Raw genomic sequence first — 15,934 nt, 5'->3', positions numbered from 1 at the left:
GGATGATTTTGTCTATTCGTTGCTAACTCGGCCTTAACGTGAATGAATGCCTACTGCTGCCACTTTATTAGGTACCTGTATAATTTCACACAATAACATAACAGGTCTGCAGTAAATTGGACATGTAAAGCTTTTGAAATTGATATTATTTTGACTGGATTTATGACAGGTTATGGTTTATAGTGCTGTTGCACTGTATTAGACTGAAAGGTTGCTCATGTTTTGTCGACCTGATTTACACACGAGGACCAGATAAGAACCATTTAAAGATGATATACTTGTGTCCTAGTGTTGCTAAAAACATGACTGAAGAAAAAATATGTGCGTCGCTAATTGCGCATATCTTCCTGTATTGATTTATTGTAAATAGTCTAGCAAGGGATCAATGTAGAGACTAAATATATTGAGTTCTGTTTTTTGAAGTCAGTGGTTTAAGAACCGGTACAGCATCCCTGTGGATAAATATGCTCAAAACAAACTTTAATTTTAAAAAGCTGATTCAACAGTATTGATCAATAAACTGACAGGGATCTTTCCTATTTTAGTCAAGTTTATAGTGTTCAGTAGATATTAATTTGACCGCTATTTTCACAGCCAGGCCAGGAGGTGATGGTGGAATAACTGAAGTTTCTAATATGCTTCCACTTTTTCTATTTGGGAGTGGGCAAAAGTTAAATTGGGATTAAATAATGGAATAAAAACTTGGATATGCCCCCCATTCTCAGCAACTTTTCGAAAGCCATTGTTCATCTATTATTCACACTAAACAGCCGTTAAATTACTTCCACGGATCGTGTATATTGATATTTTCATCAACATCTGCTCTCGTTTGATTCAGAAATTATATTTTGTTAGGTGCTTTATTTTTTTGTAGTGTTGTAGTGAAGGAAGCCCTTACCTGAGGTGACTTTTACAGTATCGTGCTGTACATGTTTTGAATGGGCTGCCAGGCTGCGCTGCACAGAGAAGGAGGAGGTTCTACTCGGTTTTGTTGGGGGAGGGGTTGCTTTTACAGACACACCAGGCAGGAAGAGACCTGCGCGTTCACATTTAGCCAGAAAGACACCAAAGACCCCCGCAGCGCCGGGTCTCTGCTCCCGTAAGTAACCGCAGTTGCTCCCAAAGAGTCACAAAAACATACATTCAGTAACAAAGCATTGAGATTTTTTATTTATTTTTTTACCAAACACTAGCGACCCCCTCCCCCGAAGAAAGCAGGGTCAAAGTTCACAGGAAGCTGGGGGGCTGCCATTTTTCCCTGCTGCTGCTGCTGCTACTGCTAACGTTTAACGTTAGATGCTAAAACGACGGGAGGGGCGGCTGGTTTTGGGTTTTGTAGCTAGCTGCTTTCGCTCGGTCGAGAACCTCACACCAAATCTGCCATTTCTCCGGCCGTTGTCGCGAACAACCATTGTAATTGGATGAATTCGGCATGGAGAAAGTAGCGGAGCCGTCTTGGACTTCTTCGTACACCTACCAGGTGAGCAAGCACAGTGCGGAGATGCTACACAACCTCAACGTTCAGAGGAAAGATGGAGGCAGGTTCTGCGATGTGGTCTTACGCGTCGGCGAGGAGAGCTTCCCCGCTCACAAAGCCGTGTTGGCTGCCTGCAGTGAGTATTTCGAGTCGGTGTTCGGCCGTCAGTCGGAGGGCGACGGCGACGCCAAGGAGTTGGAGATGCACACGATCAGCCCGAAAGTTTTTAAAGACATCTTGGACTTCGCCTACACCTCCAGGATCGTGGTGCGGTTGGAGTGCTTCCCGGAGTTGATGACAGCTGCCAAGTTTCTGCTGATGCGCTCGGTCATTGAAATCTGTCAGGAGGTGATCAAACAGTCTAATGTGCAAATCCTCGTCCCGACCTCCCGGGGAGGAGACGCCAGCCTGTTCCAGGCCACGGGGGCCACGGAGCTGGGCTTCCCGGTGGCTCAGCAGGACCTGGTAAACGGAACGGGGATGCTGGTGAACGGCCAGAGCTTTGCTAACAATACACAGATGCATGTGGACGGCAGTGAAGACACCGCCGCCGTCATGTTGGAGGACGGCGGCGAGTCGTCGGTGCCGATGTTGGAGCCCGTCGAAGGACTGCCTGTCTCCCCGTCCGCGGATATAACGGGGAACACGTTTAATCACGACGCTGGCTCTCCAGGGTCGAAAAGGAACAGGGGGAGACCAAAGAAACCCAGTGGAGTAGTGGAGGCAGTACACTTTAATCACAGCACCCAGAAAGACAACGGGCTGTTTCCCTGCGGGACCTGCGGTAAAGCTTTCACGGAAGCTTCCCGCTTGAAGAACCACGAAGCGCAGCACGGAGCCTCCCACGGCGGTGTCAACACGGCCGGTGACAGCCTGTCAGCTCCGGGCGGCGTGTCTTTGCTGTCCCAGCCGGGTATGCTGGAGAACGGCGTGCAGCTACACGGGGGGCTGACGGTGGATAACGGCCGCAAACGAGAGAGGACCAGGCGGCACGTCGGATGTGACATTTGCGGGAAAGTTTTCCGCGACGTGTACCACCTGAACCGACACAAGCTGTCCCACTCCGGCGAGAAGCCGTACGCCTGCCATGTGTGCGGGCTGCGGTTCAAGCGCAAGGACAGGATGTCTTACCATGTGAGGTCCCACGACGGATCCGTCGGCAAACCTTATGTGTGCCAAAGCTGTGGTAAAGGTTTTTCAAGGTGAGTTCAACTCTGTGCCTACTGACAGCATGCTGTGTGTTTTGGAGTTGTACAAAAACGGTCATCTGAGTGGATCCTAATGTCTGTGATATTCAAATTTCCTTATCTTTCTGAACACTGAGAGGTTTGGGTTGTTGTTTCTTACCTTGATTTTAAGTGCAACTCTGCATCTACATATGGGAAATAGTACCTGAAGTTTAGCAACTCCAGGTATCAGCTCAGATACATAGACATATGAAACCAGAGTTGGAAAAAGCAACATTGTGGCTCAACCATGCTAAAGGCAAAAATCACTAAAACAGCCTCGGAGATGCACAGAGATATTTCAGTCACCCACTTTATTACCAGCAGCTTGATTCAAAAATCTATTTCATAAACAAGGAAATTGGTACTGTGAACAGACAGCACACATCTCGACAGGAGTGGGCCTCAGTATGTTAAATAATTTTTTAAGAGGGTCCCTGTCTGTGACCCAGCTGTCACATTCAGTTTAACCAGTTGAAGAACACGATTACTTACACCAAGAAATTTTCTCTCACCCACACAAACCAGTTAAACAGGCTCAGTGTTGTCAGGCCCTGTTTCTAACTCACTGTCTCCACCTACTGCAGTGGAGGGTAAAATATGTGACAGATGATAAATAAAAGCAGTCGCATGTTTTGTTTTCTTTCGTTTTTTTTAATCCATAATTTTGGTTAGGGTCATGCTAGAGCCCTCATCAAATTTATGTCGCTGTCCCTTCAAGGCGGTTAAGTTTGAAAAAGGAGAGTAATTCCTAAAATGTTGTTTTTGAATTCAGTAGCTGAACATTTGAATACCATTTTTTATGGTTAAACGGTTCTCATTGACCTGTTTATGCTGCATTACCAGTTGGTGTTTTTAACAGAAGACAAACTTTTATTTAGCTCCTTTTGGTTTCCAGGTCCATATATTGTGCATGTCAGCTCACTGTTATGACTTACAGGAGCACTTTAATAGAACATTGTCATTATTAATTATATGAGTCACATGTGTTACTTTATGTTAGGACAAGTCAGAATGTCTGCTGTGGAAAAAGTATATTTTACTTCATTTTGTGAGCTCCCAGAGCTTTTACTGGCTCCTTTGCTGTACTTGTGTCACAGCTCACCAATGCTTGGTTGTAGCACTTCTCCCAGTTGGCACAGTGATGGAGGACAGCACCTTAAACCATCTATGCTTGGGTGTTTTTAGTAGAAATGGAATCCTTGTTATGATTTTTGTGGCATAATTCATGCTAGTACTACCAACATTACCTTTAATGCTTGTAAGGCTGCAACTAATGATTGTTTTTATGATCCATAATTTGTTGATTGTGCCCTTGATTAATCATTTGGTCTATGGCATGTCAGAAAATATGCTTAAAGCTGATGTCATGACTCGGTTTGCTTCTTAGATAATCCAGAATTCAGTGTGATATCACATCAGACAAAGAAAAGAAACAATGCCCCACAATTGAGAAGCTGCAGCCAGTAAATGTTTTGCCCTTTTTGCTTGAAGCATGACAATGAATTCAGCTTAATTATTTTTCCTGCTCTAAACTCTTGTCTTGTAACCTTATGATCTTCGTGACTGAAAGTAGGATTGTAAAATATCAGTTTTCAGTAACAATTTTAATTCTCTGATATACTGATTGTAGCAAAATGTTATAGTTATTTTGTTTGAAGGGGAAAAAGTGTTTATAATTACCGTTACTCTATGATTTTCATTACATTTTATTGTGTTATATTTCCTTCATCATGGGATGAGTTAATGTGTAAGGCATCACTGAAAAGTATTGATCTGTTTTGGAGTAAATGTAACTACAAGAGGTTTTTTTGTGGAAGAGTGACTGCTGATAAGACTTGGCCGAAAGATAGATATTGACTTTTTGTTACACGGAAAACATAAATGTAACCAGTTATGTACCTTTGCATAATTCCACCTTCACAATAAGATATGAACAACAAGGTTCACAGTTGTATTCGAGGTAATTATTGTACATGTTCAGTTGTGCAGAAAGGGCAAGACAATCGCTGGACCAGCACATGCTTTTGTTATTTATTTATTGCTGGTATGGTTCAGTCAGTAACCAAGACAGTACTGTTAGGGACCTGCACAACAAAGGTTTCAGTGACAGTATACAGATTTCCATACAGTTTAATGAGGAATACTGAATGCAAGAGAAGTCACACGCATACATGGATTTTTGCAAACTTTATTTTTTCTACTTTTCCTTCCAGACCAGACCACCTGAACGGACATATCAAACAAGTACACACAACAGAGAGACCCCACAAGTGCCAGGTAACATTAGGATGTAATACAGTAGACTTTAGTAAATAATGATGAAAACCCACATCTAATGATTGTTGTAAACCGCGATATGTTAGCGACGTTTTAACATGTCGACTTTTGTGTTTCAGATTTGTAACGCCTCTTTTGCTACAAGAGATCGCCTCCGCTCACACCTTGCATGCCACGAGGACAAAATCCCCTGCAAAGTTTGTGGCAAGTTCCTGCGAGCTGCCTACATGACAGACCACCTCAAGAAACACAGTGAAGGAACTCATAACTACTGTGGCATTTGCAACAAAGGTAATCCCTTAAAAAGCATCAGCATGTCACACAGTTACAGATTCCTCTGAAACACCTCTGCAACATATCATGACCAGCATTCAAAGGATATATAATGCCAAATGTGACCTGTCTCAAAACACTCACATTTTCATCTCACGTTCTGTCGAGGTTTCACTTATTTGCACTGAGGTATGGGCTGAAGTTGAACAATGTCATCTGGCAATGCAGATTATCAGCCAATTAGATATGTATAAGTGCGTGTAGCAGGAATAGTGTCTGCCAGCATGTCTCCAGTTCAATATTGCAAAGATTAATGTCAATACACACATATAAAATTACATCACAAAGCACATTGCCAAATGACATCACCTTGTGTTAGGATAAAGCGGTGTATAGAGAATGGATGGATCACCTTGTGTTGCAGCAAAAATGGAGCCTGATTCAACTGTCCCGCCACTTGCATTGAGAACTTGTGCAAATATTGTTTTCATTCCAGGGACTGTTGTTCAATCAAGTGGTAGTGCTCATATTGAATGTGGCATATGCCTAGTAGAAATTGGGCATTACCTTGTACTTGAAGTCTTGGCTACAGGCTGAAAAGATTTTCAAGCTTCTTCTGGCTTTTGCGTGTTTTTGGCCCACAGTGAACAGCCACAAGAGTCCTTGTATGGACGAGTCCATGGCGATCGTGTGTTAGAGGCTCACCTGACTGGGCCGTTTGGTTTGCTGTTTTCTCCACATGCACATAAAGTAATTCACTGATACTTCTCTTCAGGACTTTAGAAATCTTAATGGACAATTACAATTCTATTAATTTAATAGTAATTGTGATGCTCAGAAGAAATTTGTCCTTCAAGCAATTCCTTATATGATGGTTGTGGTATGTGGGAACAAATTTCTCGGCCAGTTTGCATCACGTGATCCTGCAATACAGTCGACTGTGTGGACAACAGCAACATTACCTCAAAGCTGAGCTCTTGTTTCACTCTATAATTCTATTTTGTCCTTCATTTGAGCTTTATTTAAACAAGGGCGTCCAATAGATATTGTTGAGCCTTAGACCTCATGTTGCTCCTCAGTTTTGAGATACAGTTGTAAATGAAAGGTATTAATCAAACTGTATTTCTCTTCACCAAAAGTATCCAGTTTTTCTAGTCAGACCAATCATGGAATGGGATCATCAACATCGAATAGCCTCTTTGTTTCAGGACGCCCCTCTCATTGCCAAGGCTTTGAGTATGTCAAGCAACTGCCTTGTTCTTTGTTCTTCTGGTCCCAGGTTTCTCCACTGCGTCCTACCTTAAGGTGCATATAAAGACACACCATGGCTCTCCACTGCCCCCCTCTGCCACAATGCACACCTTCCCTGAGCCAAGGGGGGAACTGCAGATGCACAACGGCACCCCTTACCACATGGGACGCCAGTGCTCAGTGGAAGGCAAGCAGCCGCCCGCCCCATCCCAAACTTTCATGTTTCTGGCTTTCATTTGCTCTGCTGCTTTTTGGAGAAACATGCTGCTGCATCTCTGTGTATGGTTAAACACAAGCATACATCTATTCCTGCTTCCAAGCTCTTTGCTCAGACATTTACTATCGACACTTGTTTTGCCAAGTATTGCACACCATTATGAGGACATTTTCTGTAATTATTTTCTAACTGTAACAACATGTTTATCGTGAACTACAGTTTATGTAGCCCACGATTAGGCGGTTATGCAGTTTCACTCAGTAGAGTGCTACATGAATAGTGTTGGGGAAGCAAGTGTGGTCACAGCAGTTTCAGCAAATCATGCCAAAGGTCAGGGTGGAGGAAATGGCCGCAGGAAACTGCTGTACCTCAGAAAAGTGCTCCTGTTACTATGGAACAAGTGAAAAGCAGAAGGAAAACAATTAGTTTACTTGTGGACATTCTACTGGACTGAAATTAAAGCAGAAATCATGACTTTATTTGTAGTTGGTAGTAGTTAAGACACCAGATGCTCCTAAAACACTATATTGTTGCTTAAAGTGAACACTTAAATCTTGATTCGGCTGGAAATTGCATATAATGTGAATAATTTCTGAGTTCCTCCTGCCACATGTGGTGTTAAAGACTTACCAGTTGTCTCAATTTTGTAGCTGACAGGTTTACTCATGACTGTATGAGAATTTGGAGTGCTGAGTCACCTTTGCTTTTGTTCGTATGTGTGTGTCTGTCCAGCATGGCCATGGCCGTATGGTTAACAGTATCTGCTTGGCTGGTTCATCAGCAGTTATTCAGCTATGCACAGTGTTGCATGATCGTCCTAATGTGTGCTCCATTTGCCCTGGATTCATTGAAATATTTGTAGTTGTGTCTTTTCTGTAGGAGATACAGTAGCATAGAGACAGTGAACTGTAAGCCACAACAACCACTGGTTGAAGTAATATAGAAGAAAATGCTTTTCTCCAGTGGTTTCTTTTTGTAACAGACCATAACTGAGGCAGGGTATCCAAGTCATTAATAAATAGGGATAAAACCATTTGATTAGCCCTTTCCAGTAGTATTTTAACAAAGAGATGAAGTGTGGTAAGGTGACTGATTGTTGCTTTTCAGTTGTTGGCATGTAGTGTCAACTCTTTACCGAAATATTTCTATTCCTTAAAGTCTTCCTGTAATGGATCAGGTGCAAAGTAAGCAGGGAAACTACAGGAACCATAGGAGGGCATTTTCTAGCTTTGTTTGACATTTGTAAAATAGATACAGCCGTAAAGAAAATACGTAAATATTAGACTCTGTGAAAACTCAGCTAGAGTGCTGTTGAAAGCAAAGGATTGCATTTTCGAGATAGAAAAACTTCAGGATTGACCAGCTTATTGGGGGAAGTGGTTTTCCTTTAAAGGTATAACCAGGAGAATAAAATGTCAAAATGCACTATAGAGTCATTTCATCTGCTAGAATAATTGATATTACTTGAGCAAGTTTGCCTCTTTGATTGCTAAAGTTAGAAGAGTCTTAAGGCCAATTCATGTTTTTCACATCCCTGTGTCCATAAAGGTACATGTAATGAAAATATCTACCCAAATCAGCGAGGTTGCAGACAGCGTCGTCTGCTCGTAGTGCTAAATTTGTGACAACGTGGACTGTGCACACTGCAAGCATCCCACTGCGTGTGTGGGAAGGCCTTAGTTCTTCAGAAATCCTGTGTTTTGTCTGCACACAGTCCTCGGCACACCTCAGGAATGATCACAGTAACGCAGCTACGGCCAAATCTTTAACTATCTGCTCTGTTTTGTAAAAAATGGGAAGTCACAAGCAGCCTTTCAAAAACATCACACAGAATCCCCGTGTGTTTTTCTGTGTTTGATAGTAGTGATTGACAGTGTGACTGTCATATCAGACCGATGTATACCTGATGTAGTGTGAATAGAGTTGCATGCGTGTCCACATCACTCTGCACAATGGGGTGCAGAAACCTTGAATTGGCCTTTAGTGACTTCGTCGGTTTGATGATTCCTCCAACTTCTGCTAAAGTGTGTCGCTAAATTAACGGACTTCTTGTTACAGAACGGGGAGCAGTTTGACTTTGTGCATGGTTGACTGTCACCAGCAAACAAAGTGCTGCTGAGAAAGTCTGAAGCATGTTCTTCTGTACAGTTAATAATTGTCACACAGGGCAAATATTCATATTTGAGTGATAAAATTTGAATTAAATCTACTTTGAGTTTAGAACCATAATGATGCAGCAGTCATTTGGTTAACTGGTTTAATTAAAGCTAAACTCATCAGATGTGCGAGTGTAATTTGCTGAAAATACGATGTACCCTTGGAAATGAACATGGACAGAAATGTGTGCTGTCACTATTTCCTGCAGTTTTTTGCTGTAGCCTTTATTTAATGTTATGACGCTTGTGTGACAAACAGTCCGTTTATGTTATCAGTATACTTTGTTGTACGCAGTGTGCGTTTTTCTCACAGGGATATTCTGGCATGTTACACCAAGATGCACAGATGTGGCCTATTACATTAAGCTGTTTTAGTGAGCCCGCATGTACAAAAGCTGCATCCTGCTCTGCTACCTTAATGTTCAGTGTGGACAGTTTTAATGTATTTAAGTACAACTATGTTTAGCAAATTTAAAAGGTCTACTATGAGAAAGGGATCTACACAAATGACACACAACGCATTTACTTTATCTGATTAAAATGTCTTATTAGCTAGTGGGTGATTCACATCTAAAGTGTTTCTCACAAACTACTTTAGTTACTTATTTCAGCAAGTGTTTACAGTTTAAGTCACTTCAGTTCAGGGATTTGGTATTTGATGAAAAAGGAACGGAAATGAAAGGTTAATTCATTCATCACTGACCGCTTTAGTGATGCGACTCACTCAGCATGGGCTCATTTGTACCACTATCCCTGTCTAGTATACTGTGTTTACAAACAGCATTGAATACCAGTGATGAAATGAAGGTAATTCTGTCCATATCGTTTCCGCCGGCCTGTTATGTCTGTCCCTCCCCCTTCCTTTCTCCCTGGCTGGGTGTTGTGTAGACCTGTGCGCCAGTCGCCAGCTGCTTCTCACCTCGTCTGAGGCAGAGGGTCGCTTTCATGGGCTCTCTGGACACCCAGTTCTTCCCCAGCCTGGCCATTCAACCCTCTGCTTGCAGCCTGAGCTGCTCATGGGGAAGCCAGGTGGGGCCCCATATTTCTGGGAGTGTCGCTCTGGTGGGGTGCCTGGCTTCCCCGCCCATGGGCCTGTCGCAGGTCAGTACAGTCCAGCTGGAGGGTGGGTGGGGGCATGGTGCAAGCATGGCCTACTGGTTGGATGGGCACAGCAGAGTTCTCAGTGGACGCTGGGCGAATGGACTGAGCTAGATGATTGTATATTTAAATGTTGTAGCCACTTTTTTGAGGGAGCCGTCTATTATAAGCTGTATTTAGATATTGTTGATGTCTTAAATCAGTTGTCGTGCCTTCTCACCTAACACTTGAAGTTTGAATTTGATGTTTTTCCAGGTACCTGCCTGCCAGCTACTGGATTAAAGCTGTATTTGACAAAGCCTGTTTTATAATCCATTTTACCTAATTCATGCCTCTCTTGTCTCCCATTTTCGCCTTTTTTCTCTTTCTGCCTCACTCCCCTCAACCTGTCCACGCTGTGTCTACCTCAGACGGGCAGGAAAACGCTGGGAAATGTCCACATCTGGAATCAGAGGAATCGGATCCTTCATTCGGGGAACTGTCCAACGGTGATGAGCTTAAATCTCCACACAAACCTGACGGACCGGAGCTTGAGATGCCATCTGTAGCCTGCAACGGAGCCTCGGCAGGACCGTTGGTGTCTCCGGATGGATCTAAAGCTAAGACGGACCCTGAGAAGAAGTTTATCTGCGGGATCTGTGGTCAAGCCTTCCGCACCAAGTCCTACCTCAACAAGCACCAGCACAGAGTCCACAAAGCTCAGAAGGCCCAGGGGTTATCTGGGTCGGGCTTAAGTGAGATGCCCCCTTCCCTGACCTCTCCCTTCTCCCCTCAACAAAACATGTCTCTGCTCGAGTCCTTTGGCTTTCAGATAGTCCAGTCTGCTTTCGCTTCTTCACTGGTGGATGCTGAGGCGGGTCAAAGTGGAATCGACTTTGGAGGGAAGTGACATTTTCGCTAGAAGCTTTGTTAGTTGCAGCAAAGCCTCTTGTTCTTAGGACAAAGCCGGGTTGCCCACAGAAGACGCTCTGTATTTGGGAATAACTTTGCCTCAAGACTACTTTTTTGTTTGTCACGTTGCTTAATGTATATTCAATATTTTTGTCAAAGACTGCCATATAATTCCTACTTTTTCTACTTTTTCAAAGTATGAAAAGTGTGTGTTTGGTGTTAATTTTTTCTTTTTAAAAAAAAAACAACAAATAAACAACATGAAGGTTTTATTTCCTTTAAGTGATCTTGATCTGTTGAAGTTGCATTTCTTTCAGCGGTGACTCTATCTTTCCTCAGCTGCACAAATGTTTCTTGACATGAGATGAATTATGTATTCTTAAAACAAGTAATTGTTGTCTTCTTGCCCACTTTAACTGCTCTGCTGTACTTGGTAAATCGACCCTTGGCCATTAGAGTGATTTTTAATGCTTCATATTCCTCATTCCTCTCAAGGCTGTAAACAGATGTCTTTACCTCAGAGTAACAAAGAGGGCTAAATTCTTGTATTTATTTCATTCTTTGCTTTTTTTTTCGAGGGGGATTTTCTTTTCTTAAGGGCAGGGATTGCAATTGGCCTCGATTTTGACAGTCGGTTTTCTTTTAATCTGTTAATTGCTGAAGAAGAGACGTTCCTAACAGGCTCACGGCACATTTTCTGACAAATTTTGTAAAAGCAATTTCCTTTGGCCTCACCAAGAAAGTGTCAGTTGTCTGGCGACTGAGTAGCACTGGTACTTGTCAAGGACCTTATTAAGTCACTGTTTGCAGGATTATAGTGAAGAAGCACTTTTTAAAAATTTTAAAAGCCCTTGATCTTTTTGCTTTATTTGATTACTTGTAAAATGAATTGTTCTTAGAGTAATTGCAGAGACAAAGTATGCAATTTATTGTCATGACTTATACTATGTACAAGGATGTTTTTGAAATCAAATGTGATTTTTTTTTGGATGAATTTGGATGTAAAATCTGTCCTGAAACATGCCTCGAGCTTGTCAGGAATGAGCTTCTTTTCCCCACAACAAGGACATTGTTTCCAAGTCTGGTTTTGTTCGGTGTTAAATCAGTCGTGTACATGAAACAGGGACCAAGGTCAGGTATATTTCAGTATATATTTTGAGAAATGTAGATTATATTTTATTAACTTATTCATGCCCTCGGTTGTGTGTACAGTTTTTTTGAATTGTCAAACAAAAATCTTGTGATTTGCTCACTTTGCTTAACTTTCCCTCTAAATTCTGTGTAATGGAGATGTGTGTTTGTTACGTGTGTGTTGTGCAACAGACAGCTCGAGGGTTAGAAGTGGGATTCACACCCTGATCCACCAGCCTCTGGGCCGACAAAAAGTCTTTTATCCAGTGAAGAAATTAAGATTTCTTTAACTCTGTCGTTTCTTCACCTTTATCACTTGCAGTTCTTCCTCCTCCTCTCAGAGTTGTTTGCGTTGTTTGTGTTTGGTCGCTCTGTTAAGGAGTGAGCTGCCTGTCTGGCTGTCCTACAGTGCATATATGTGTTACATCCAACACATTCCTGTGTTATAACCAAATGTAACCGAACAGTTCCCTCAGATTTACGGCAGCCTCACATTCACATTTTTACTTTGCTCTACGTCACCTGAACTCTCTTGCTCAGCTTCTTTGTTTGCTTGTTTATTTGTTTTTTTTAAAGAAAAAAGTTTATCCTTAATTGGTTTCTTATCTTGAAGTTTCTCTCTTCATTGATTAAACTGGTAAGGAAGAAGATCAACAGGTCAAAAAATAGATTTTCACCGTAATTGGTTCTTCTGCACTAAATTGATATTTGCAAGTAAAGTTTTTCTGTTTAGGGCTGCAACTAACCAATTTTATTATTTTTTACTTAATAATGAATGCCTGTTATTTTCATGATAAATTTGTCAGTTTTGTTTAAAAAAAAAAAAGAGTTAAGCAATTCTCAGCACTCACAGTAATGTCTTTTAGTTTGCTTTATTTGCCTGGCCAACAGTCCAAAACCCAAAGATATTCAGTATGCTAACGCTTAAAAAATGGAATAAATTTGCAGTTGAGAAGGTGAAATCAACAACATTTCACATTTTGTGCTTAAAATAATAGCCGAAATGATTAATTGATCGCCAAAATAGTTGCAGGTTCGACTAATTTCAGCTCTGTTTATTGTTTCAATTATGAAAATCCAAACATAAAGACTTCTCACAATCATGCCATGCTCTAGTCTGTCTTGGTCTTTACATACTGAAACAGAGAATACGTACAATCACAGGAGTGACGGGCGATCCCCTTCCAGTTCCATTTGTGACAAGAGATCTACAACATGTCATAGTAGTACAGTTACAAAGCAGCCGGGATTTGATTGCTTGGTGTCATATGGACCTGTCATAGAACTCGCACATCGACATATTGTTCATAGGTTGGTGTTTTTTTTTTTTTTGTGTGTGTTGTAAAACATGTATCATGATGCAAATCAGGGTCAGTCCACGAGCGAAGTGGCTGGCGGTGTGTGTGTGTGTGTGTGGTGACGGCTCTGTAAAAACGGAGTATATTTGTGCGTCTGTTTCCGTGTTTGAGCCGTGTTTCCTGCTTTCTGTTTTAATTATTATTTGTGAGTAATTTAGTCTGTTGAATTCAGTACATTCCTATATTATTTATGGTTATATTGTGATTGTAACAAGTGTATATACCTTCCATATACACACTATAAATATATATAAATATATATGAACCAACCAATATGATCAGTGTTTGTCAGTGGTGGTCCTGTACATATAAAGATTTTTTTTTCTTGTCTTGTTATGTGGAGGGATGTTAAGTTATGGCCATTTGAAGTGTAAAATGCATGTTCTGGCATGCGAGCGAGCTGCGGACTGAATGTCGATCACTGGTTGGTGGCAGTAAGCGTTTCACTGCTCACTCTACTATCGCTCTGCTCTGGTAGCGCTCACACTGCCAGCTGCACGACTCACATCTCTGACCAAGTCTCCTTCCTTTTTTGATCCACTCTGCACTAGTATTTACTCCTTAAAAGGTAACAAGGGTTGCGTTCTTTTAACTATTATTTGAAAACAAGTGGAAGATGCTGTAAGAAAATAATGAACCTTTGTTTTATTTTTTTGACGTTTTTTTTTTTTTTTTTTTTTCCTTTTCCACTGAGATGTTTCACTTGTGTTGGTACTCAAACGAAAAAGATGATTTTGTGACGATTCTTTAAGCCTAAATGGCTTTGCTTTCTGCTTTTGGTCTGTTGCAAAGTGCCTTCCAAATACTGTTTGTGCACAGCAGTGGATTAAAAAAGGTCCTCTTTTCTAAAGGTTAAGAATTGTACAGAGTGACTTGCATTGACACTTTTGTATAAAAACACAAAATGTACAATATGTTAACTTGGTATTTTATCATCGTACTCAACAAGATTGCTCTTAAAACATGTGAGCTACATGTTTTGTTATAACGTCTTTGGACATATTTCAATATAAGCTTACTTTTCTATAGATATTTGTTTTTGTACTCTGTTATTGAGTCTCGTCTCTCTTCTTGGTACAGAGATGAGCACCAAATAAATTGCAACTGAAAATCTCCTAACTTTTGCCTTGTAATTATTGCTCTTAGGTACTAAAACAGTAAGTGCTTGTTTATATATCAGATGGGTGGCAAATGAAAAGAAAAAACACTATCATGTGTCTTGGTGAGGTGTTGCATTGATTCTCCAATTTACGGGAGCTTTATCCAAAAGTTAGTGCCTTATTTGGTGATTTCAAATAATGATTTATTTAATTTTTCAACAAACCATACAGTGACCTGTCCTGACCTGTGGATGGAGGTACTGTTTGAACCCTCCTGTTGTCCTCATTTATGGCACCAAAAAATATTGTTCCCTTGTCTGAAAAAAATGCAAAAAAATTCCCCAAATTTATACAAAATTTGCAAATCATCAGGGAGAAAATTCCTTAAAAGTTTCCCTTAAAAGTTTAATTTAAAAAAAAATCCCCAAATTTTGCAAGAAATAATAAATTAATAAATAAGTAAATGTAAATATTTTCAAATAATGAATGAAAGTCTTCCAAAATTCCATATGTATCAGTAAAAGTTCTTCTATTTTCTTTAAGAACATTCAACTAAAATCCAGCGAAATTCGCAGGATTTTATTAGATTTTTTTTTAGTGAGCAGTTCACGTTAATCATGTGGTTCAAGTAGTCTGCTGAAGAAACAATGGGAACAATATTAAAACACAGGTCTGAACCTATGATCTGTTTTACTTCTACTCAGAGGAAGCAAACTGTTGGTGAGATTCAAATCTGGAACAACAGTAACTGACTGGTCACTGCACCGATGAAACGAAACGGTTAAATAAAAAGCTGGTTGCCGTGGAAACTGCACTGCCGGTGAGAATCTGAAAGCATGAAGTATATTTAACTCAAACTACTACATGTTGAACTGCTGCCCAATTGAGCCAAATAATAGCTATAAAAGAAATGCTTTATGTCAGCTGTTGCTGAGCATGTTGGACCTTCAAGAAGAGCAATGGACTTGAATGAACTTCTTTTCTTTCTGTCTTTACTTGGCAAATTCTAACACAAAGAATAAAGTGTTAAGAACATGAAATTAAACATCAAATTTAAGGTGCAGCTTCATGTTGTTTTGAAACCGCTACGCACATTTATGTATGTTAACTTTTAAAATACAACGCACATGTATGCAGATTTTCTGATTTTTATTTAATTTCGATTGGGTTTTAAGATACTCATTGTATATTCTCGCATTGATCCTCCTTTTCAAGCTTCTGTTTTTTCAAATAGAGTTGATAATACTCTTTGGGAAATACCTTCTTAAAACTCTAATTGCTTTAAGATGTTTATCATCATCCTGGATCACTGTCATTGTCAAAATGTAAGTATATGGAATTAAAAATTGTATAGAGTGGAATATTAAGCAGTGGTAGCGGTCACCAAGCAAGCAGAATACTTTCTGCATTTAATATTTTTTCAAAATCCAGAACCTTCACAGAGATCCTTGTTATTTCACTGTATCTCTCCTTCAT

The 15,934-nt window shown here is 40.7% G+C and overlaps 1 protein-coding gene across 3 annotated transcripts; it reads left to right on the top strand.

The window, feature by feature from the left end:
• The first annotated feature begins 557 nt into the window (after positions 1-557).
• patz1 (POZ/BTB and AT hook containing zinc finger 1) lies at positions 558-14,477 on the top strand. 3 transcript variants are annotated; one of them, XM_051947857.1, is made up of 6 exons: positions 558-2,679; positions 4,920-4,983; positions 5,103-5,274; positions 6,536-6,694; positions 9,769-9,981; positions 10,389-14,477. In XM_051947857.1, the coding sequence occupies exons 1-6, from the start codon at positions 1,433-1,435 to the stop codon at positions 10,865-10,867; spliced, it is 2,334 nt and encodes a 777-aa protein (XP_051803817.1). In that variant the 5' UTR covers positions 558-1,432; the 3' UTR covers positions 10,868-14,477. The 3 variants fall into 3 exon arrangements, with proteins under 3 accessions (XP_051803817.1, XP_022044937.2, XP_022044936.2); XM_022189245.2 differs by lacking the exon at positions 9,769-9,981 and having other exon boundaries at positions 560-2,679; XM_022189244.2 differs by lacking the exons at positions 6,536-6,694; positions 9,769-9,981 and having other exon boundaries at positions 562-2,679.
• Positions 14,478-15,934: the final 1,457 nt, after the last annotated feature.

The sequence above is a fragment of the Acanthochromis polyacanthus genome, chromosome 5 (genome assembly GCF_021347895.1).
Source record: "Acanthochromis polyacanthus isolate Apoly-LR-REF ecotype Palm Island chromosome 5, KAUST_Apoly_ChrSc, whole genome shotgun sequence".
NCBI classification, from domain to species: Eukaryota; Metazoa; Chordata; class Actinopteri; family Pomacentridae; genus Acanthochromis; species Acanthochromis polyacanthus.
Note: the sequence above shows the minus strand (reverse complement) of the source record. Positions and strands in the feature narration are given on the sequence as shown.